The sequence below is a fragment of the Aythya ferina genome, assembly GCF_964211825.1.
Source record: "Aythya ferina genome assembly, chromosome: 7".
Lineage (NCBI taxonomy): Eukaryota > Metazoa > Chordata > Aves > Anseriformes > Anatidae > Aythya > Aythya ferina.
Window position 1 is genome coordinate 768491 of NC_140302.1, and position 23304 is coordinate 791794.

At 42.3% G+C, this 23304-nt stretch overlaps 1 protein-coding gene across 6 annotated transcripts in view; it reads right to left on the bottom strand.

Annotated features, from left to right (window-relative positions):
• Positions 1–23304, bottom strand: part of LOC311439579 (uncharacterized protein) — a 377995-nt gene that overhangs the window by 15952 nt on the left and 338739 nt on the right. For 2 of the 6 annotated variants that reach the window (XM_084525450.1, XM_084525448.1), the window contains 3 exons: positions 22360–22383; positions 21723–22030; positions 10778–10852 (listed from right to left, as the gene is read on the bottom strand). In XM_084525450.1, the coding sequence (XP_084381576.1) occupies positions 22380–22383 (4 nt within the window). In that variant the 3' untranslated portion in view covers positions 10778–10852; positions 21723–22030; positions 22360–22379. Of the gene's footprint in view, positions 1–5658; positions 6369–10777; positions 10853–21722; positions 22031–22359; positions 22384–23304 lie in introns of those variants that run through there. The other 4 variants (XM_084525456.1, XM_084525457.1, XM_084525458.1 and 1 more) reach the window with 4 other exon arrangements.

The window sequence follows — 23304 nt, forward strand, 5'->3', positions numbered from 1 at the left end:
CTATTTAGTTCATGCCAGCCATTGACCCAGTTTAGAGAGTGGCCCTGTTATAATTTGTTCTGTGATCCTACCAAAATCATAGCTCTAAAGAGCAGAAAGCTCTGAGAGAAAGGCTCATCACAGTCTCAGTCTTCAATTGAGTTTGATTTTCTTTAGTGTGGACCACTGACAATTATAAATTATTTTGTAGGAACTGATCATTAAAAGAGAACACTTAAAAAACAATTCATTTTAGAGGTTAAAATGTGACTGATTGTTTTAATTTGATTGGTAGTCTTCAAAGAGGCAACATTTTAATTTAAGGGTCAACTTGTTCTGAAAGGCTAACCAATCATGTAATCTAGATAAGTCTCAGCCTAAATAGGATAAAGATGGCCATGCATAATTAAAGTATTCAAAGGCACCTTCGTCAGCTTACTGCAGGCTTTCGGGATGCCTTGAACCATACTAAAGGAACACTCATTGAAGCGAATAGTTTAAAAGATCTATCATATTAGTATGGGTAGTGAATCCTAATACATACTAAGAACTGCTTTTAATTTAGTCATCCCTATGTGATGAGAATTTGTAAAAGAGATTAGCAAGGTTTGATTATCTCTACTTGAGAAAACTTGAAATGTTCCATGTTAAATTTGCAAGTTTTACTCTATTAGTTTCTTACAAATCTTTTACTTTTGCTTTCCATAGTTTCTTCTCTACTTACGACACTTAATAAAGCATAACAGTTCACGTAGCTCCGTCTTTAACTAAACACCAGGAAATCTGGGATGCTAGTGAAGAATGTTTTAAAAGTTATTTTTCATTTGCTTGTCATTACAAAGTCTTCTTAGTTACTTTGCAAATAAGTACCCTACTGCAATGCAAATTTCATTAACACAAAAAATCATAAGAAATAACAAAATTTTAAATGTTATTTCTTTGTCATAAAGCAAGAGTTTTCTTGAAAAAAAATGAGCACAGAACTTAGCATCTTGAGCTCTGAAGGTCTAAAAAATGTAACTTTATTTACCTCTTCACACCTATAAGCAATTGCTGACAGCATGCCTATCAGCTGATACCTAAAGGTTCGTATATTCTGTCATATTATATATATTTACACTTATATATATTTGTCTGAATTGGATAGTTTACCAATCTCCCAAATACTAAGCTTTTGGTTTTTCAGAGAAGACTCATTAATATAACCCCAGGAAAGGTTAAAGACCGATCTGTATGCTCAGGAATCTGAGCTCCTGAAAGACACATCAGAAGGAAAGCAGGCATTATTGTTTTTTTTAGATCATCAGATCTACTTAGTGGTTCACTCTGTGTTCTTCAAAAACCCAGATCCTGAGTGCTTAGTATGCTAATCTCTTAGATCATGTGAAAAATCAGAAACAGGAATAAAGAGAGTATTCTCATATTTATGTACAGATTTGTTAAGGTTGCAGTTCAATCATTTGCCCAGAAATGAAAAATGGACCTTTTGAGTGAGTGACAGACTACTTCTTTACACGGTGGATAAAAAGGGAGGAAGACATAAATTGGTATATAAAGGTTAATATTTTCAAATACTGTGAACAGAACTCTTAGGGAGTTGAAAATAGTTTTCTTCTTGGCATTCAGTAATTGCACCAAAGGTTATTTTATGATGACATGCTAAAGTAGGAATCCTGATTTCATTATTTTTCCAAAAATAGATAATTTGAAAAGTAAATAATCTAATATTCGGTGACAGAGCACTAATCTGCTGCAGAAAGAAGGTGTACAAGACTCCCAGGCTGGAGCAAAGCTTCAGGGTCTCTGTTCAGAAATGGAGTGGTTTTGTGAGTAAGGAGGGAAAGGCAGTATGCGTCAGGACTAGATGTGTTACGTGAGCACTCTGTGTCTCTTCCTGACAGGCTGCTCTGTCGCAGGAGTCCTTCTGGTCTGAAAGCTAGGCTGAAGCCAGGCTCTGACTCCATGCTAGTTGTGGTCCATATGGCTCCCCTGCAATATTGTGATTTGATGGTAAGCCTCATTATGATAGACCTGATTCACTGTAGATTTAAGGTACTCAGTGCAAATTGAATATGCTAATGGTACCTACTCCTTTCCCTAGTGGTCATCTGGGGGACTTCCATACTCTGGGTATACACAGCTGATAGAGGAAAATCTGTTACAATGAAGGGTTCACATTAATAATTAAGGTCATTGAGATAAAAATAACTACAGCTGTATAACCAAGCTCTTTATGTTATTAAGATTTATAGTGAGAATTATTAACTCTAACAGCTATTTTATCTCAAAGCAATGTCCATGAAATAGGATGACCTTTTGTCTATTACCTGTTGAGTTTACAGCATCTGAGTTCCAGCTTGATGAGTTTCCAACTTAGGCCAATTTCATTACATACTCTATTTATACCACACTTTTTTTTTTTCTTTTTCTTTTTTTTTTTTTTTTTTCCTGGATGCTTGTTTTCCCAGGCAGAAAAAAAATAATAATAAAATCTGATATGTTTATGGCATGTGAACTGGAAGAATCTCAGAACATTTTCAGCTAACTACAATGGCTATCAAATGCACAGTTACAGTGGCGTTGGGCGGGCTGGAGAGGGTAATGAAGCACTGACCCTAATGACCCAACAGGTTAACAGTGGTAAATATTGCATTCTTCACAGTAACAGATTAATTTTATGCATGATAAGACTCCTGTGACTGAAATTGAAGACATCACAGGAATGATTTGAAAGGAATATTCATAGAACAACTTTGGTTTATTAAGATTACAGCCAGGGAAAATGTCTAAGCAGGTATCCAAAGCCTTCAAAGCACTTCCTGACTTTCAAAGAGCCTTCCTCTCTGCGTGGGTATTTCTGCCTAGGCTGCCGCATGGCGATCTCCATCCAAACAAAGACCTCCTCCTGTTCTGGACCTTAAGGAAACAGCTGGAGTTTCCATTCCAGCTCAGCACCAGGAAGATCCAATTGGTACTAAAATCCTACGGTCGTTTGACTGAAGGATGCTGAGCCAGACGAATGACGAACAAACAGAAAAGGCTACCTAAAATACTTGCTGGGGTGGCTGCTAGAGCATACAGAGAAATGTGAGCCACCTTGCCATTTTCTCCCCTCGGAATATTGCTCTCACAACACCTATGAAAGTCCAAATGAATTATAAGAGTAAATTAGTCATATTGTGGTTGAATGGTTTTAAATAAAATTGACTATTAAAATGTTCCAGTCTCTCTCTTTCTCCTATAATATCTTTATTTCTCCTCTGAGATGCACAAATCACATCTCCCCCCGATTTACTTAGACTCTCTACTGAGGTATACAATTTTTAACTGGAATATTATTTGATCCTTCATAGCCCTTGAGTAAACTTTTGCTGAGTTTCCTCTTAAAGTGATTCAAACAACAGAAACATCGCTACATGTCTCCAAGAAATAATTAACGATGCTAAATTTTGCACCAGCACCATTAAACCTTGGGACTAACACTCAGTTGAGATAAGTGAGGCCTTTTGCATTTCTTGTAGATTAATGACTTAATGCTTTCTGTCAGAGAGGATGTATCAGCCTGAATCCCTCTGCAGGTGAAGGAGTAGCCTTACGATAAATCCAGATAGATTTTTTTTTTTGCTGTTAAACAGTGAAAATTAAATAAAAACAAAACAAATAACAACACAACAACAACAAAACATGAGAAAACCAAAAAAGTGAAACACTGCTAGAGAATCTGAATGGAATTCATACAGTGGCATTCATTTCCCTACAAATTAGGGTTGCAATGGCCATTGTGTCAGCTCTAATACAGGGCAGCTCCAGCTCAATTTACGGCAGCAGTGATCAAACCAATTTTATTTCATAGCTGTATCATACCTTCACCATCCCGCCAGTATCAAAGAATGTTCATGCTACAAATCCGTAACAGGAAAGACTGAAGACTGAACCGAAGAGTGAAAGACGCTACCAACCTTTATCACTCGTAACTGTGTGGGAAGAGCATGTGGTTATTAAACTAAATAGGCCCAAAACCACCACCAACAGAACCCAACCCAGCCACCAAAACTGCAGCAATGTAAAGCACAGTGTGAATGTTAATCATATACATGCCTAAGCTCACGTCTCAATAAATCTTCAGCAGGTGCAGAGCAACTCATGGGCCTGCGGCAGCGGCCCTGCACAGCGCTTCACACTGGGAAGGGGGCCCTGAACACCCCAATAGCTTTGGAAAACCCTGCTGAAGGCAACGAGACCTACTTCATTAGGACTACAACGTGATGCCCTTGAAGACGAGAATACCGATTTGTGACGGGGACAGGAACACCGATTTTTCCTTGTGCACTTGCTATGGGTTACAACCCAATGCAGCTGACTAAAAACATCAGTAAAGGAAGAGATTTGGGAATTTTTAGATCATCCCTATTTGGCCACCTGCTCTGAGTAAAACAACTGCTTACACAGTTCCTCTTTGTTTTCTTTTTTAGATAATGCTCCTGTCAAAAAACTTGTTTATCATATATACTCTGCAACAAAAGCATCTGGTAATTCTAATGTGGAAGATCATCATTAATATTATTACTATTTTCAGGTACAACACCCCAGTGTGGATATAGCCTAGTGTTTCACACACACCTGTACTTAGTCGGCTGTGACTTTATTTAAGTGCTTAAATAAATGACGTGATATTCAAAAATTCTGATTACCTACTGGTAGCTCCTGCTGGCTTTTGACTGACTTTTAACTTTGTGAGTGCCTTCATTTCCACAATATTTCTTTTCTTTCTATGCAGCAAATACTATTTTTTACCATCCACACTAGTGGTTATGATTTTATGCACTGATGATAGCCTGCTTTATTTTAAACCACACCACTGCTCTGTTAAGTATAAAACCACAGAGCATTTTGGATTACTGATTACTCTGCCAAACGGGCATCACAGCCTCAAAGATTTCTCTCTTCCTAGGAGAGGAGTGAGATCTGCATAATTTGTATTTCACGACAACACAACAGCTCACATTCTGAATTACTAGTGTTATACCCTGATGCGTGTCAGCAATGGCATTGCCGTGCTGGCTGGTTATTTAACAAAGCTAAATTAATTTGTAGCTGTCAGTCATGTATGCCAGATTTGCTTAGATTCTGAAATTTATTGACAAGCTATAATAACTGACATTTAAATTGTCTGTTCTTGTAGAAGCAAACACAAAGCATGGAGCTAAAATATGACATTTAGTTCTAAAGGGAGAGGAGGAGAGGAGAGAAGAGGAGAGGAGAAGGAGAAGGAGAAGGAGAAGGAGAAGGAGAAGGAGAAGGAGAAGGAGAAGGAGAAGGAGAAGGAGAAGGAGAAGGAGAAGGAGAAGGAGAAGGAGAAGGAGAAGGAGAAGGAGAAGGAGAAGGAGAAGGAGAAGGAGAAGGAGAAGGAGAAGGAGAAGGAGAAGGAGAAGGAGGAGATTGTTTGCTACTTCTGTAATTCTTCTATTTCAAGGGATTTTCTCAAAAGGTCTAACATCTTTATAAAGTATCATTAGGAGATTTAAATTTACTTCCTCCTGAAAAAAAATATGGAAAGTGGCAAAAGCTCCAGCATCCTGCACTCCTCCAGCAAGGTGCTGGAGGGCAGAGAGCCCCTACCTTGGGACAGCCTTGTGCCACAGCACAGGGTCGGTCACAAGTCCATCAGGAGGCACCCCGACGTGTGCAGGTGAGGGAGCGCTGGCACGGGCTGCCCGGGGAGATGGGGGTCTCCTCCCTGGAGGTCTTCACAAGCTGCCTGGACCTGGTGGCCCTGCTTGAGCAGGGGTAGGCGTGGGTGGCCTCCAGAGGTCTCTGCCCCCCCAACCATCCCGTGAGTCCTGAGATTACGTCAAGGGCACCTGTGCTGCTAAACAGCGACATTACTGCTGTAAGCATACTCCACAGCAAACACAGAAAAGACACAAGGAGTTAACCTTTTTTATTTCTCGTCATATCAAATGCTCCCCATGTTACGTTTGGTATGTGGGAGGAACAGTTTGATGAGCTGACCACTGTTAGTATGCAAACTTGCCTGACTTCAGAAACATCAGGACCAGATGGGAATAGTATGTTCCTTTTCCATTTTAAGATAAATGCTGCACTGCAAGACAGACCAATGATCCAGGTTAGAAGTCTGTCCTTCCCTATTGACTCTAACATAAATCACTGAATGTGAACACATCTAACAGCACGTGCTACCAGCCTGAAGGGTCTGGCATGGAGGTTTGGCTCAGCCTCAGAAGCTCATTTGCTCAACTTACCTTGAACACCTGAGCAACACGATCTCTCATATCTATGAAAGCAAATGAGAAAATCCATGAACTGAGCGCTCTTCCTGGATTTTGGTCACTTGGCTTTCATCAGATCCTCAGACTGTGCACACAGGCCTAACGGAAAGAGTCAGAATAAATTTTCCTGGAAAAAAAAAAGTCTGAAATTTGAACTGGGAGGGGGGGGAAGGCTGATGTCTGACCTGCACAGTGCCACCCCTCTGCCTGTCTGGATAGCTTTGTAGATGGCTTGCTCTTTCAATTCCCCTGATTGTAACTGCCAGCATGTAAAATGAGCCTCTTGTGTAGATTGCTCTTAGCTGATTATTGTAAAGAGTCTCCACTTCAAATAAGGGGTTAAATCCTCCCTCTGCTACATGAGAATGTTTTTCTTCAAGCTGTTTGATTGGCCTGGTGCTCGTACATTCACTCCGTGGTGAAGGACTGGGGCAGTGATTGCAAAAATCACACCCAGCACAGCTCCCTTAAATCTACTATTGTGTCAGAACTGAAAGAGCAAAACTAGCTCCTGCTCGCCTTAAATCCTAGAAGTTTTTTTTTTTTTTTTCTTTAATAGTGGACACATTTTAGAAAAGCAACAACATCTGATGCTTTAAGTCCTTCACTGGTCCCCTAATGATGACCGACTGGAACATTAGAGCATCCTTGGCTTCCCTTCAGGCCTTTTAACTACTCCAGCTGGTCACTAACTGCTCTGTGAAAAGACCTCGGTGTGACACATTTGTACACAATATGGATCCTGCAGGTTCTCTATCCCCATGGCACTAGTTAGGCAAGTGTTCCCTTCATGTACTGGCTATGCCCTGCCTTTCAGGCAATGTATATATATATATTTCTCTTTTTGCCAGCTTCTCTGACTTCTATTTTTAATATTCAGTTAACTTTGTAGAAAGTAATTATATTCTGCTCATTCTACACCAGCTGGTATTTACTTCATCCTCCATCAGGCATCAACAGAGCATGGGGCTGCAAGACAGAAATATTACTCTGGCAAGCATAAATATTTCATTTTTCACACCACAAATGCGTTGATGATTTATTAATTAGCCTAAAGGCCTGCTGCTTCTGCATAGCTGAGTAGCAAAATAACTCAGCTACAACGACTGAGAAAGTCTATGGCTCACATCCCATTGGAAAGCTTTGACCAGCAGCATGTCTGAAGGCTAAAAAACATTTCCAGTGGGCCAAGACCAAAATTACCAAGATAAATCTTGGCTATTACCACCTTTGGACTGGCTTTGGAGAAATGCCTTGTCGAATTTCAAGCAGCAGCAGCAGCTCAGATACCGGCCTGGTGCCGGCTCTGCAGAGGGAACCTGTCTGGCTGCTGTCAAACACATCCCCAGCAGAACAGATACTCTGTGGCAGTCATAATACTCATGCAAGCTAATAAAAGCAGGAAACCGAGTAATAGACTATTATTCTTTGGCGTTGATAATTTCAGTTCTACGCTGGCTGCAGTATCTGGCTTTTTGTTTTTAAAAAAATACTAATAATCCTGAAACTCTCCTTTTACATTTTCAAAAGAATATTCTTATATCTTGATTTTAGATCTTATATCTTTATATCACTTTAAGAACAGGTTGAAACACTGCCCACTTCATTTTATTTAAAAATTGCAATGATTTAGAAGGAATCTCCTAATTTAAAATGAAAAGCGGGGAAAGAAAAGGTGAGTATATCAAAATAAGTTGTACTCGTTTCAAAGAAGGATCAAACGCCGTTTCAATACTGGAAAACGTATTAGCATTCCCATTTTGACTCAATTTGTTTTGATTTTTAATTATACTTAAGCATGATTAATTCTCTTTAGGCAGGGATACTGTACTGGACTGCTGGGTTCAAGGGGCAGTGCCTCAAACCAGTGGCCTGTTACAAGCAGCATCCTCAGGAGTCAACACAGGCGCTAATGCTTCTCCATCAAATAGCCAGAAAAATACGCACCCTCAGCAGCTTTGTAGGTGACACCAAACTGCAGGGCAGAGATCTATCGGAGGGCAGGGCTGCTGCTTCGGGACCATGGACAGCTTCAAGGATGGAGCTGGAGGAGCCTCAAGGAGCTCTGCAGAGGCAAATGCAAGTCCCACAGCCTCATCCCGGGCAGCCATAGCAGGAGGGCAGCCAGCACATTGGGAATGATTTCCCTCCATGGGGCACCTGGGAGGCCACAGCACCCATGCAGTGTCCTAAAACCTGTCCATGACTAGGGGAGAAATATTGATACCCTCGGGAATTGATATCCTGTGCTCAAGGGCTGGAGTGCACAGCATATTTGGAGAGGCTGACGGAGCTGGGGTTGTTCTGCCTTGAAATGAGAAGGAAAAAGGGCCACCAGCTGCAGGCTTCAACCACCCAGAGGGGTTACAGGGACATCAGAGCCACACCCTCCTCAAATTAGGGCAGTGAAAGAATGGGGAAGTCCTCAGAAGACACAGCAAGGGCTGGGTATAAGGAGATCTTACAAACCAACCACCACAAAAATACTAAGCACTGCAATGGTTGTCTAAAGAGGCTGTGGGGTCTCTGTGATTGGAAGCATTCAGTGCTTGGCTGGACGAGCCTTCTGCCACCAGATTGCTCTTTGAAGCTAGCCCTGCTCTGAGCAGTAGGTTGGAATACTTAGCCCTCCCAGTGCTCCCTTCTAAGCTAAATTATTCAATGATTTCTTGATTCAGAGAACTTAGCAGTAATTGCTATTTATATAGTCTACTTAATAATGGATGTTATTTGATGTTTGTATCATAATTTTCTGACCCTATTCCAAAAAGATATCTGTTCTCTTTCCCTGCAAGAAGTCCCTTTTACACTCTTGAAAATGATCAGACATGACCAAAAGAGCAGCAGTTCCAAATTAGGGGAGCGTTTTAGTGCAAGGTTCTCAAAATGTGACCTTTTGTCCAGTTTGGTTCAAAAATACTTTTTAAAGTATCAGAAGTTTCCTTGGAGCTAAATTCTGTCTGGCAGTCGCCATGCACTTGCACACACATCACCTTAATTCCAGGTAACATAAGGCCTGTGCTTTTGGCTATCTTCCCCTCTGGCCTCATACTAAGACTTTTCAGCAGGATGTTTTGAAGAAATATCGAGATTGGTGTTACCAGCAGCCTGCCTTTAGTTTTGTTATTTCTCTTTTGCACAGCACAGATGAGACTCGGTGAGTGGTCAAAGTGCACAGGGAGGCACCGTCACTGCCCGACAGGAGGAGGCTGAGGTGCCAGGTGGATGGTGGGAGGGCTGCAGAGGGATAAAGAGAGGCGCCCAGAAACATCAAAGCTGGGAATACAGCCTATGTCTCTTGGTCTCAGAACAGTGCTATCTGACAGAAAAAAAGCTGTCATGGGGGGAAAAAAATCATTAAGAACATGTCTCTTGCTGACAACAGTCTGCCTGAGGTTAAAGACAGAAAGCAGATGCTGTTAGACGCCTTCCCAAGGGTTATTTTTAAGGTTACTCCTGCTCGCTAGATAGAGACAACAAGATGACATGAGGGAAAAAGTAAGGGAGACACCAACGCCTGCTTCATGCGTGTGCCAGCGGCAGGAGGGCAGCGGGAAGAGGCAGCCCTGCAGCCTCCGGAGGGTGCCAGGTGCCCGCCACCAGCCTGGCCACCGCGCCAGGAGAGGTGCAGAGGTGCCAGGCGCTGCGGGCTGGGGCTGGCAGGGCTGTGAGCCAGCTGAACACGGGCACCAGGCGCCTGGCAGCAAAAATGGGGCCATTTAAACAAAACAAAACAAAAAACAATGGCTGTAGTAGGATTCAGCAAAATGTGAATAACGATGTGAACAAAAGACACAACTCCTTTTGGAGGATTTCCTAAGTGGGTTTTGCCTTGCAGGGAACTTGCCACAGCCAGAACACTCAGAGTGCACCACGGTTTCCTTGGACACAGCATTTTCTCTAAAAGGTTCGTGAGGGAGTTGCTCAGTTCTCACCATTTGGTTACTAGTGAAGCAGTGTGTGCTGAAAACGCGGTGGGTGTTTCCACCACAGGTCTTTTGCTGCCCTCCAGAGAACATCCAGCTGAGTACTGTGGGAGCTGTGGGGCTGCCCTTCCGTCTAAGCAAGTTGTGAGAAACTTATACATCAAGACCTTGGTTATTTCTAACTTCCATACTCTGCATTTTGAGATAAAAACAAAGGTTTTGGCCAACTTTACTCTATTTTGCTTCAAGATGGCTTTGGCAGTAAGCCTGTTCTAAAAGGAGCCCCACAACTGTGTTTTAACACAGCAAGCATTGAGTTACCTCCAGATCCACTTCTCTCAACTCTTTCTAGCAGCTGCTGTCAAATGCTACCTTATATATGCATACTTCACTTTATTGCATATTAATAATGCATGTGTTGTTTTTATTAATATTAATATTCCACTCGCAAATGTAGCTTTACTAAATTTTCAATTTGTATAACAATGGCCGTACACGTTAATACACCTGTGACTGCGAATACCTTTTAGATGGACAGTTGCCCATTAGCTTCTTAAACAAGCAATAGCGTCACCTCATTACCTTATACAAGAAGACATCGAAGGTTCAATTCCCAAGACAGAAATCTTCATTTTCTTTGTTTTGTCTGGCAGTTCCCTGCACAATAAGATACATAGCAGGAGTTGTAATTGTAAGGGAAGAGGTAATGCAAAGTTTCCTGTTTGTTGTTCTTTTTTTCACTGAAAATTTCCAGACTTTTCATTTCAAACTGCTGCACAAAGATGTCTGAGATCTCACTCATAATATAGATTGTCACATTTTCTGCCAATTTTATACTTATAAGCCAGAAGGAAATTGGCATTAGACACAGCTTTGTTTGTTTATTTTTTATCTAAAAGTGTCAATAAAATATTATAACCTATATCTGAGAAATGTCTCCCTGCTGCCCACGTGCAACATTTTGCTCGCTGCTTCCAGGCAAATCCTTTGTGCCAGGATGCATTTCCACATGGTAGGTACTGCGGGAATCACCTGATGAGCAGCTTTGCCATTCCTGCCATTCCTTTGTTGCCTTATGCCCTCAAAGAACTTTGCTTAAGCCGAGAATTCAAAGTTATTAATTGTCACCGTGCTGACTTTTTTTGGCTGCCTTGAGCTTATGTCACTTATTACAATATATAATGCATCGCAGCTGTGAAATGGGGCACCATAGCAACAAGGGCATGTGGGAGATGGCTATTAAACCAGAAAGGTAGGTGTGACAGAAGGCCTGGGGTTTGTCAATAATTCATGCTTTATGGCAAGAGGAAATTGATAAAAGGCATTTAAAAAGAGGTAAATCTATTATTTTTCTGTGATCACGTAGCACATCCTTCATGAAGATGTGAACTAACACCTCTACTAAAAGGTAAAGGACACACAATTCAGAGGGTGATCACTCAGATCTCCATTTCCTCACTGTTTCCCACAAATCAAAATGAAATACTGTCCTTGAAGGCAAGAAAGGATGAGAAGCTTCCGAGAAAAAGAAGGGACAAGAGCCAACACTATAGGGACAGAACCGTTTAGCATTCTGTGCGTAACTTTGCACCGATGCCGCAATGCCGCCCTCGTAATGCACACAACTAATCGGCCTAGCAGGAGGCAGGAAAAGTTTCTGGGAACCAGGTTCTGGACACACAGGAGCTCCTTATCACCCTCCCTGTTACTAAGTACCCTTTAAAGCCATGAGATGGATGCACCTGCATTTCTGATACAAGCGTTTCTTGTTTTCTCCTTGCACCCATTCAACCTGGTTCCTAAGACAACTGCTGCTTCTCAACAGATGGGAAACCCTCAGCCTCCACAGAGAACAATTGCAGAGTAAGGACTGGGGGATTGGTGGCTTTGTTTTGAGTGAAACTGAGACAGCTTGCTTTTTTCCTATCATTAAAATATACCGCAAAGGGGCAGAGCTTATGAGCAGAAAAGACACGGGATGCAGGACAGTGTGCGGGTGCAGCCGCAGCAAGCACCAGCCCCGAGCGGTTCCTGCACAGAGCCCTCGGCTGCAGACCTCGCAGTTGCTGCAGGTTTCTGTAACGTTCCCTGCATTGTATGTGCTTGTTGAAGTGTTGTTGATGCTTTTCTATCCAGAAAGAGAAAAAAAAATCTCCATCCTAGGAGAAAAATCAGTTTCCAGGATACCAATGTCATCAGCAGCCAGGACAAGCTACTTGTTCTCCTCATCAGCTTTTGTGGGAGCAAAAGCACCTAACCACTTGCCAACATACAGTACGTGGCCAGAAGATTAGCTGTCGTGCAAAAAGGAATTAATCATGAGCAGCGCTGCTGAAAATGATGGAAATATTTAGGTGAACAAATACTATCACAGAAGAAGATAGCCTAGGTTAATAGCAAAGAAGGAAAACTAGTGAAAAAGAAATAAGTGAAAATATTGAAGAAATGAAAAATTCACGATTAAGTGCTAAGAGAATTTTGTAGTCAACTTATAGTCATAGGAACTCCTGTTTTGGCCAGCAGGTCTATAGCTCTTCCCTAAAAGGAAAGACGGGGCAAGAGAAAGTAAGAATAAGACAATTAAGCAAGGACTCTTTTCATCAAAAACTCGGGAATAGATGCCTTGGCTACAATGCATTTCCATTCCGGTTTAGATTGATGTATTTATCCAGCAAAATCTAGAAGCTTTTCTGAGGTGATGTTGCCAGTGGTGGCCTGCAGAAGATTCTGAAAAACACTAAGGGAGACAGGGAAAGGAAAAGTCATCCTAAAATTAGATTGTTTGCTCGAGTGTATCCAAATGAGATTATGGTGTGAAAACCTACATATGTTCATCTTTCAATGCACCACTAAGTAAAGAAAAATGCAAGATTTGCAATATAAAACTAACAAGATAAACAACTGCTGTAAAACAAAGGCATCTTCCTCAAAGCCATCAGTCTATGGTATCTGGAAATCCCTTTTGCTTTGATATTTGTTCAGTTTGGTATAATTTTACTAACGGTGAAGAATGAGATCTTCATTATAATCCACTACTACAAAAAATCTAATCTACTGATCTAATGTAGAATATAAATCTTTATTATAATCTGCACGGTCAAGCAGCTCAGATCTCTCTCATCTCAGCACCCTCTCTGGACCCACTTCCTTGTTATACACGAAGGAGCTGGAATATTGCAGGTGGTTTTAACGATGGAGGAACCACACAATGATGCGACATCACGAGGTGTATCTTAAACTGACTTCTGTGACTGAACACACCAACATTTCCTAGCTCTCAAAGATCAGGTATTTCCTGTGACTATTACAGATAGTATTATAGGGAGTTAGAGAAAGAAAGGCATCGGTTTCATAGCCCTGATGATGTTCAGTGCAGGTATCTGTTTTCTGCAGTTCAATGCTGCCAAATATTCAGTGTGGGGAAGGGGACAGGCTTCAGGGGAAAAAGAAAGAGAAAAATCTTAGATGTATGTGGAGTCAGCAAGAAACTCCATCTATAACTGAATTAAAAAATGAATTGACCCAGGTGACCCAGGTCCGGAGCAGTTTCATTAGTTGTGCGTGTGCAGTAGCTCCCTCTGGGACCAAGGGAGACCTGTTCCTCTGCATTTACGTGTGGCCTCAGCCAGCATGAAGGTGAACAGATTGTGCTTTAGCATGTGGCACCATTAAGCCTGTGTAAGAACATTTCTGTGCAGCTTTATCTTAGGTAGCCTACAAAGGCTTGCTTTTAAAGTTGTACATGAAGTTACATTGAGATTTTACATTTTGCTTTTACATTTGCTGAATTTAAGCAATGGATCTCTCTTCTCCCTTTACCTTGTGTCCCATTCCCTTCCCAGCAGCCATAAAGACCATCTGGAAATATACCAGTAAAAGATTTCTTCAAAATTGGTCAAATGCATTTGCACAGAAAGCTCCTGCCAGCTTTTTGCGTAATCCTACCATGTCATTCTTATGTGACCGAAAGCTAAGGTATTAATGTCCCTAAGGGGAAGGGATTGATGCTGATGGAACAGAGCTGGCTACAGATAGTGCTGCATTATGGAAGTTCACAACTCGTTCTCTGGGAAAGGCTGCCACGAGCCAGCCTTCCTGGGCTGCATGTGGAAGTCATGGAGGCTTTCAGAAGTAGTGTGCTATAGAGCTCGATGTTGCTGAAAAGCTAGCAGTTGTCTCAAGTGTCTTATTAGTCCCTTGCTTTGTTCTTCTGAAGATCTTAAAGGTTGGAGTAGATGATCTTGGAGGTCTTCTCCAACCCACACAATTCTCTGATTCATAACAGCAAAGCCATCATTCCTTTCTGCACCATGCGGCCAGGGAGTTCTACTTGCAGGTATTTCAGAATGCACAACGTGGCAGACACTCCTTGGAGGAGTAACCCTAGTTTCTTTAAAAGCTCTTTCGCATTTTAAAAGCTACAGAGAAATATATTGTAAGAATTTCCTTATGAATCACAAGAACTTACTGTACTGTGTTCTGACAGAAGGGAAGTCTATGGTAAAATTGTCTCCTTTGCAGTTTTTGTTTCACAATAGAAGTATTTTCTTCCATTTCCCCTTCTGTATGAATTTATTTTTCCCCCATAGCATTTCATGTTCAGCAACAATGCTAATTTACCAGCTATTCTTTGCAGCCCTGTTTAATTCGTCATGTACATGTTTGCATTTAGATTATGCATTTCTACCTTTTTTTAATTGGAACAAATGGCAGTAAAAGCACATTAGATATAATGTTTACATCCAAATATAAATAAGCATGAATTTCACATGCCCTACAACAAGAATAAAATAAAATGCTGCATTTCATCACCTAGTAAGGCCTACAGCGTGAGGCAGAGGGAGCAGATATCCAGCACGTGCACCAGAACCTACAAGGAGTAGGTTGAGGGAAAGCACGATGAAGCTCCATGTCGCCTCCCAGCATGTTGGAGAAGGCCTCCCCAATCTGACTTTTTGCTAAAAAGGCAAACATCACCAGTGGCACCATGAATGTACATGTAGCCCTTCCTTCTCATGGTCACAGGCATCTTAGAGCTAAAACAGCCCAGGGACAGCTGCAGGCATGTCTGGCTCGGACCTTAAGCTACTGAATGACTCTGAATAAAAAATTTAAAAAAAAAAATCAAATGCCAGTTACCCTGCTAGCCAGGTGAAATGACCGCCCATGATAGCTCAGAACGATCTCTGGAAAACGAGAATCCCAATCTCCTGCTTGTTTTCTGATTCTTAATAACCTTTGGTCTCAAACTACACTCATGCCATCTAATGAATATGAATAGGGATAATAACTTCCAGAAGCAGCATAGCAATAAGCCAAATTCTGTGTTATCCATAGAATTATTGGAACTGTTTCCCTGATAATCATCCAAATGCTGGTGCAGGGAAAGACTGAATTCTCTCAGTTATAAGTTTTTCACAGCAGCAAATGCTCAGTATTTAGGACATCAGCTTTAAGACACTTCTTTTTTCCCCCCACACTGGAAAATTCCATAGCAGAGCTTAAAAAAGCTAAATAAAACGAACCTCTTGCTGAATGTAATGGAACAAGTGATGCTTTTTTTTTCTGTCATTTCTTCCTTTCTTTACCTTTGGCAATCTCACTCTTGAAAAGGGCAACTGAAACACCATAACTCTCCAAAGCTGAAAAACTTTCTTCCTCTGAGTTTCGTTTTCGCTGTAGAAAGGGTTTAGAAAAGCTGCAGAGCAGCAAGAAAGTACAAGAGTAAGTAGATAAAAATAACCAATGAGGAAGAATAGATATCACTTACTACACAGAATGTCAAAATAGAAAATTGTCTGTTTCTCTGCCTATGTCTTCCCAGACTTTGCTGGGAGGGAAGCATTAAATATTGAAGCACTTGAAGCTATAATTTGTTTTAATTATCGTGTTGAGAAAGCCACCAAAAACAAAACAAACAAACAAAAAAAACCCCACAAAGAACAAGACAAGAATTACTTACATCAAATACCTCAAAATGGCAACAGCCTCAAGCATTTGAGGGGGAAGGTGAGCGGGGAAGAGATGCGTTTCCCCGCCAGGAGTGAGCCCCGGGGGGCTGTTATCTCCAGCTGCACAAGCGGCCGTGGCTCGCCCCTCTTCTCTCCCAGGGGAAGGGCAGGTGATAAGCACGGATCTGCTGAGCCACGAACCCACACACAGCACTGGTGTGCCATAACTACATCACTTCAAACATCACCAGCCAAAGCAACCAAATATGTGTGCCACTGGCTCTGGGACACGCGGCCAGGGGCTGTGAAAACATGGGTCTGGCGTGCAGGACCTGCTCCTTAGGGCTGCACGCTGGCAGCCTGCAGCAGGTGCCAGGCATGGAGCTGAGCCATGGGGCCTGGCTGCACGCAGCTCCGGGAAGCGACTGCACTGTGAGCAATGCTAAATGCCCCACAGATACAGGTTTCAGAAGCTGTGGAGGAAAAAGGATCCCTGAGGATGCCCAGAGGGAAAAAGCACAAAACAAACTATCCGTGCAGCCGCTTATTTTGAGGTTTAGCTTTTGCTGTTGTGCTGGGAGGTACAAGCAAAGCGAGCGCCAAGGAGCAGATGATAACGAGTTATCTCAGTTCTTGCCTGCATCGTGCATGGGCTCTGAGGGCCGGCTGGAGACACGGCTCACTTCCACCAACACACAGCACTGAAAGGTGAGCAAACTCTGTTTCTGACAGCCCTGAGGATGCCCTAGTCTCCATTTCCTCCCCAGCCCTTACTGCTCGGGGAGGAACAACTCACACTGATGAATAACAAAGAGGAAACAACATTTTCCAGCAGCAGCAGAAGGGTATGAAACCATCTTTTTGCTGCAGTCAATCCTGCACGGGTCTATTAACCTCATCAAAGAGAAGACCCAGCTGTTTAAAATAACAGCACAACAGCTTTTCTGCTGCTTCTGCTCCACCAGCAGCATGAAGCCTCCTAGATGGCTCCCCTTGCAGAGCTCTGGCTCTGAAATGCTCCTAGGGTAATGATCTGCACCTTGGGAATTTGGAAACAGTGTTCTGCTCTTTAGGAAGAAAAAAAAAAAGCATGATATAAGGGCAGAGAAACATAATGGTCGGTTGACATAAAGGAATAGGCAATTTTCACAAAGTTTATCTGCAGCAGATCATAATTTTCAAATGTAAAGCCTATTCAATGAGAGAAGAAATCAAACAGAAATATATTGAAGAGCATATTCCTTGCTTTTTTCCTCAAGAGAAGGGAGGAAAGTACATTAGAGCTGGTTGAACAATTTGTAATGAATAATGTAGCTAGGTTCTACCTTTGCTCTGTGTGTGTATTGTCAGTGAACACTGTTTTTTTCCACTGTTTATTCGTTGTTCAAAAAAATATTTGCCAAACAATTCCTATGCATAATCTGTTCTCAAATACAAAAACACGATCTCAATATGAGCACTTATATTTTAGGAAAAATACCTGAGTGATGCAGGCACGCATGTTATGCATAAGTTGCTCAAAGCAAGGTTTGCATGGTAAATTACCATGGTTTGTCCCAAAGTATAATTCAGTGAACAAGATGACTGAGGCACGCTGAGGAGGGCAAACCAAGAAACCCAGCCAGGAGGGGGCTGGAGAAGCGCCCCAAGCACCAAGCCACTGCTGGTGAGTGAACACAGGGAGACTTCTCACGGCTTTGCAGTTAAGCTCACAATTAAAAGTAAAATAAAATGAAAAATGACTGGCTTGAATTCCATACACCCACAGCTCTGCAGGGCTTTTCTCTAAGAATATAAAGTACCTCCTATGTCCACCACTCTGCTATTTCTCAGGCTTTGCTCCCCCTTTCTGACCCTCAGCAAGTAAATTAGAGTTATTTCTCTCCTCGCTATTGCATTTCAAGTGCAAGCACATTACAGGGCTAATGCATTTACAGCCATCTCCTGAGCTGGACTCTCTTCATTCATACGCTGGCTCCCATTAGTCTCCCAGTAAGCCACAGCCCGCAACCCCTTGGTGCTCAGATCCCAACAAGCTGGGCAATCACCCCCTCCTGCAGCCGGAGACAGGCCCGAGGCATTAGGTGCAATCATATCTTTGGAGGCACTGCTGTGGCTGCAGTGCAGTGAAAAGAGCATCCTAAATTTCCTATATGGGTAATCCTGACAGCTTCTCTCAGGGACTGTGATCTCCAGCCACCACACGGCTATTAGTTTGTTCAGCAACAGGGGCCAAATCTGCCTGAGGTTTATTATTGTTTTATATGTCACCTCTGAAACGTGGCCTAGGACTCTGTTTGTAATGTGGTTTAGGAGAGATGAACAAGAGTAGGCAAAAATTGATGGAAGTAAAAACCCCATTTTCAAGCTTCAGTGTCTACTATTAAGGCTGAAGAAAGGACAGATTGGCTAGTAAAAGCAGCACATCAATTATTTCCTTTTGCTTTTATTATGGAAAATGCTTAGAGGGAAAACAGACATGGCATCACCCTGTATCAGCAGATTTAGCACTTGCTGGAATAGATGAGAGCACCATAAACTCTGATCCTGTTAGAATGAGAGAATGTTTCTCTGCTTCGAGGAAAAGTCAACAAATCTCCCTGGATGTGGCTCTTTTAAGAGACACCACAGGCTTCAGAGATAAATCCCCCATGCTGAACAGCAGCATCACCCAGTCAGAGCCCCAGCGGTGGGAAAGGTCAAGAACAGCAAATAAAAACGCAGTATTCGCTCCCACCCCTGTTTTTATTATTAACAATTAAGAACAGGAACCCTTGATACAACCCTGTCGGAGATGAGTGGAAGGGCAGCACAGAGGTACTGCGGGGGTATAGAAGGGGTTAGTGTCATTGCAACCCAGCGTGCACCGAGCTTTGCGTCGGGACGTGTAATGGAGTGCTTTGTGCTACACCAACTTGATTTGCTAGAGAAAGTCATCAACGTGGGTGACAATTCAGTTCGCAAAAAAAGATGATTTTGTATTTAGAAGACAAAGCATTGTGGGATGAAAGCAGAGGTAGGTGCCAATACCAGACTGTTTTTCGTAAAGCTGCTGGGATGCGTGGGGAAATTGGCTCAAATGCACATTTCATTCAGTCCCTGATTTACTGCTGTTAGTCTTCGTTCTTCCAGCAACTCAAAATATGCTGAAGTAGAAATAGAGTTTAATCTAATCTAAGAGGAGTTCCACTCTTTACTACAGCAGGCTCGCACAGACATGGGCGTCACCCTAACTCAATTATTTTTTGCTTCTTGTCTTCAGCTATGCTGGCCTTTGCTGCTCAGTCAATGAAAGCTGTTATACAGCTGACAGGAAATTTCCCAGTTGAAGAATATGCTGAGTGCCAGCTGAAACTTGCTGAGTGCCATTTCATCAAGCAGCCACCGTGCCTCTTTACAGTGTAAGTGATAGACTCAGGCACGAGACCTCTGAGGCCCACAGCTGCCTTGGCCCTGAATGTTGTTTGCCTGCTCTTAAAGCATCTTGTCCTACGTGCCAGGTATTATTCAAGAAGCCTTTTGAAATTAAGCTCTCTTCTGGGTTGTAGAGGTGTGCTTTCATTTGTATTTTTTAACGTGGATATCACCTTGCTTTTTTAGTATGGTGAGGACATGGAGGTCCGTTGGCAATCCCCACTTTACCATAAATTCTGAGATTTGAGACTTAGCACATGGCGCCCACCCGAGGCACGCAGAGCAATGGCAGAGCTGGAGACGCGTTTAGGACAAGTCAGGTTCCCAAAGCTCACTTCAGGGAAGTTAGGAAGTTACGTACCTAAGAACTCCTTGCTTTTGAAAAAACTTCCTTGGGCATATAACTGGGCAAGCAATGTCATTTGTAGAGCAGAGACACCCCTATGCCTTTGTCACTCAGAAACTATTTAAATCAAGTGTACGCAGCTTTCTGCTGAAGGCTGAGGCACAACAGATGACCACTGGATATGAAATTAAACTGTTCTCGGCTGTTACTTTTTTTTTTTTTTTTTTTTTTAATGTGTTCACCTCCCCTATTACCTCACTCCCCCAGATGCAAATGCCAACTGTGCCCAGACACCAGAAATTAACACTTTGTCTGTACACACCTCCCAGCTTTAGGGCTGACCTGTGCGTGTTACTGAACTAAGCCACTTGCACATCTGCTGGGTTCTGTCTGCACTTCCAAGAACTGCAGCAACGTTTTCCAGTCCCCATTCGTCTCTGAGAACACTCCCTAGACAGGCTCCAAAAGGTAGAGCTGCTGTGCCCTGAGGTAACAATGTTGTCAGAGAGTGAATTTTTGGCATAACTTTCAAAGGCTATAAACCATTTCATAGACTAACGACTCCAGATTGCACTGGCGTTAGGAGAACAGCCCACAGGAAAGTTGAAAAGGTGGCTTTTAGGCATTTGTTTATATTCTAAACTTGATTTACCCCTCACTGGTCAGTCATAAGCCATTTACATTTCTCATTTAAAACAGAGCAGCTACAAATCCGTCTGTTATCTAAGCTTGTCAGAAATGAAGCTTAGATTGTTTCTTGCATTTCTTTTATCGTGCTAGTTCAAGTGCATGCCACGCATGAAAGCTTGGTCTCTGCGTTCTTCTAGCCAGAAGCTTTTAATCCTCTTAATGAGCGACTTACCCATCTTACTTAGTCTGGTCAGATACAAAATCATCTGTGCAGCCAAAGAATTACAAGTATGGAGCAACACTGCATGAAATTACCTCAAGGATCTCCATATGGCTCCTGCTATCTGCAAGACTATCCTACCTAATAAACCCAGGGGATTCAGGTAACATATTTACAAACCCTACTCATCGATTTTTGCCTCTTTTCCTCTCCTCATTAAACAAGACAGGTTCTCAATTTAAAGTCACCAGTTAACAGCTAAAAGCAACTTTTATAGGTTCTGTAGCAAGTAGGAGTGACAAAAACACCTCCTCTATCACTTCCTGTACGTCAATAAAATATAACGTGATGAACCATCTGCTGCTCGTATACTGGAGAAAGGCTGAACAACACATCAGAACTCATCTCGTCTTTTCTGGGTTGTCTTCATGAGTTAAACGTAACCCTCCCACCATCTACATGGCAGAGCTTCTGACGTAGCTTTGGGGTAGCAGAAGGTACTCCACACACTAACCACCTTCCCTGCTTCCATTCTCACTACAACCAGCTCACAGTGACTGAAAACACAAATTTAATTACCAAAAACACCGTTTATGAATTTCTTACAATTCTCCACAAAGGACTAGCTGTTCAACACTGTCAACAAGGCAAAAGCAGTGAAGGTATGGCATTAATGGTCAACCCGTGCATCTGGGATGCTCACATCTAGAAGAAAAACCTGAATATAAGTCAGGGTACTTGCACACCAGATGTAGGGTGGATGGGGAGCTGAATGCCCCCCAACAAAGTTGTAGGAAATGCATGAACTTGGCAGGGGTACGCATGGGGAGGCACACACCACAGGGCAGAGACAAGACAGCCCAGCCTCCTGTGTGGCTCCTGAGTGCTGAGGAAAAGCCGTGCAGGAGGGCAGTGGGACACCAGAGTCAAAGTTAAGGCTAACACCCATCCCAGATGTGCACTTGCCTCACTAAGTGTGGAAGCAGTGCAGCCTCTTGCTGCGACAGCAGCCACCTTCCAGAAGCTGTCCTGGCCCAGCCCAGGGAAAGCTCCCGGCAGCTGCTATACATGCATGTGTGGTTAATTACTCCTTGCCTCTCCACCTCCCAGCGGGCTCTGCAGAGAATACAAGGTCCACAGAGAAAACTGATAGTGTTACAAATCGTTATGGAAAATACTATCTGTGCCCTTCTGCTGGTGTGAAGGCAAAAAAAATGGAGATGATACTCTTCATTCCTTCTATCATCTGAAGAATAAAAAGGGGGAGAGGACACCTGAAAAAATAAAGACCTTTGATATAAAAGTAGGTCTTAAGTTGTCCTAGATTACTCAGCAGTTTAAAAGAAAATTTTATTTAATTAAGCCTTGCTTGAAATAGAATCAACTTTAAATCAGCCAGATTCATGGAACATCAACAGTTTAATTTCTGGGTACTATTAAATAATTACTACATATCTTCTGATATTAGTTTAAGCTGAAATCTAATTTCCTTAGTCATGATGGACAAAGGTTCAAACATTAGCATCAATGTATCTGTTATTTCTACAATCATTTTTGTGAATAGTCACTGACAAACAGCTTAGACCTGGTACGTCAGTCTTACCTTGCTCTGACGTTCTGGCTTCACCTGCAATTCAAACAGAAGAGAAGGAGCATTAATGCAGCAGGACGAACAGCAGCACACATCCCCTCTCACCAACTGACCAATTCAGCCAACTGCTTCGACAGGAAAGGGAAATCCCTGCTGGTGTAAATATCATAAGACAGTTTTTGGTGTCGTTGTTTGTTTGTTTTCTTTTTTCCTTTCTCCCCAGTTTCATCTTGTGCATGTCAATGGCATGTTTTAGGTGGAGGTAGCCTGTTAAATGTCCAGTAAAGCCACAGCTTTCTAGAAGGAGAGATGCCCATACTGTTCTCTTCCAGACATTTCTCATAGCAATTCTTTATTTCCTCCTTCATATATAAAGCTAAAATATTTAAAATATTTTTACTTCAAGTGTTTTTATTTTTGGAACATAAAACAGAGGGACTACTACATTTCTAAGAGTTTCCATTCAAAGTTCACTGTTTGAGGTCTTCTAGGGCTGCTTGGAACTGGGATGGCAGAAGGCTTTTAGATGCATCACAACTTTATGCACTGTCAGAAACCAAGTGATTAATGTGGCTTTTAACTCTTCATCTCTGAACTAAGGTCTCCCAGAAAACAGATTAATTCACAGGTTTAAGAACAGGAAGGTTTCTAAAATAAATTGTTGTCCATATGGAAACTGATAAATAGCAAATTCTTCCAAACCCATTTGAATGTTCTTCAGACCACTACGGCATACACAACACAGCCCGGTTTCTGCATCGGATTTGCCTAGGCTCAGCCCGATGAGCTCACGCGAGCTAATGAAGCTGCCTGAGGAAGGCAGCTTGCTGCCACTGCGTCCTACAGCAGCTGGGAAGTTTTTACACCTCAAAGTGCGAAGTGCCCCCACAGCTGGCAGCATTCCCGTTCTCATGGAACAAAGGTTTCACATTAACACGAGGTAGTTGCCCCTTAAAA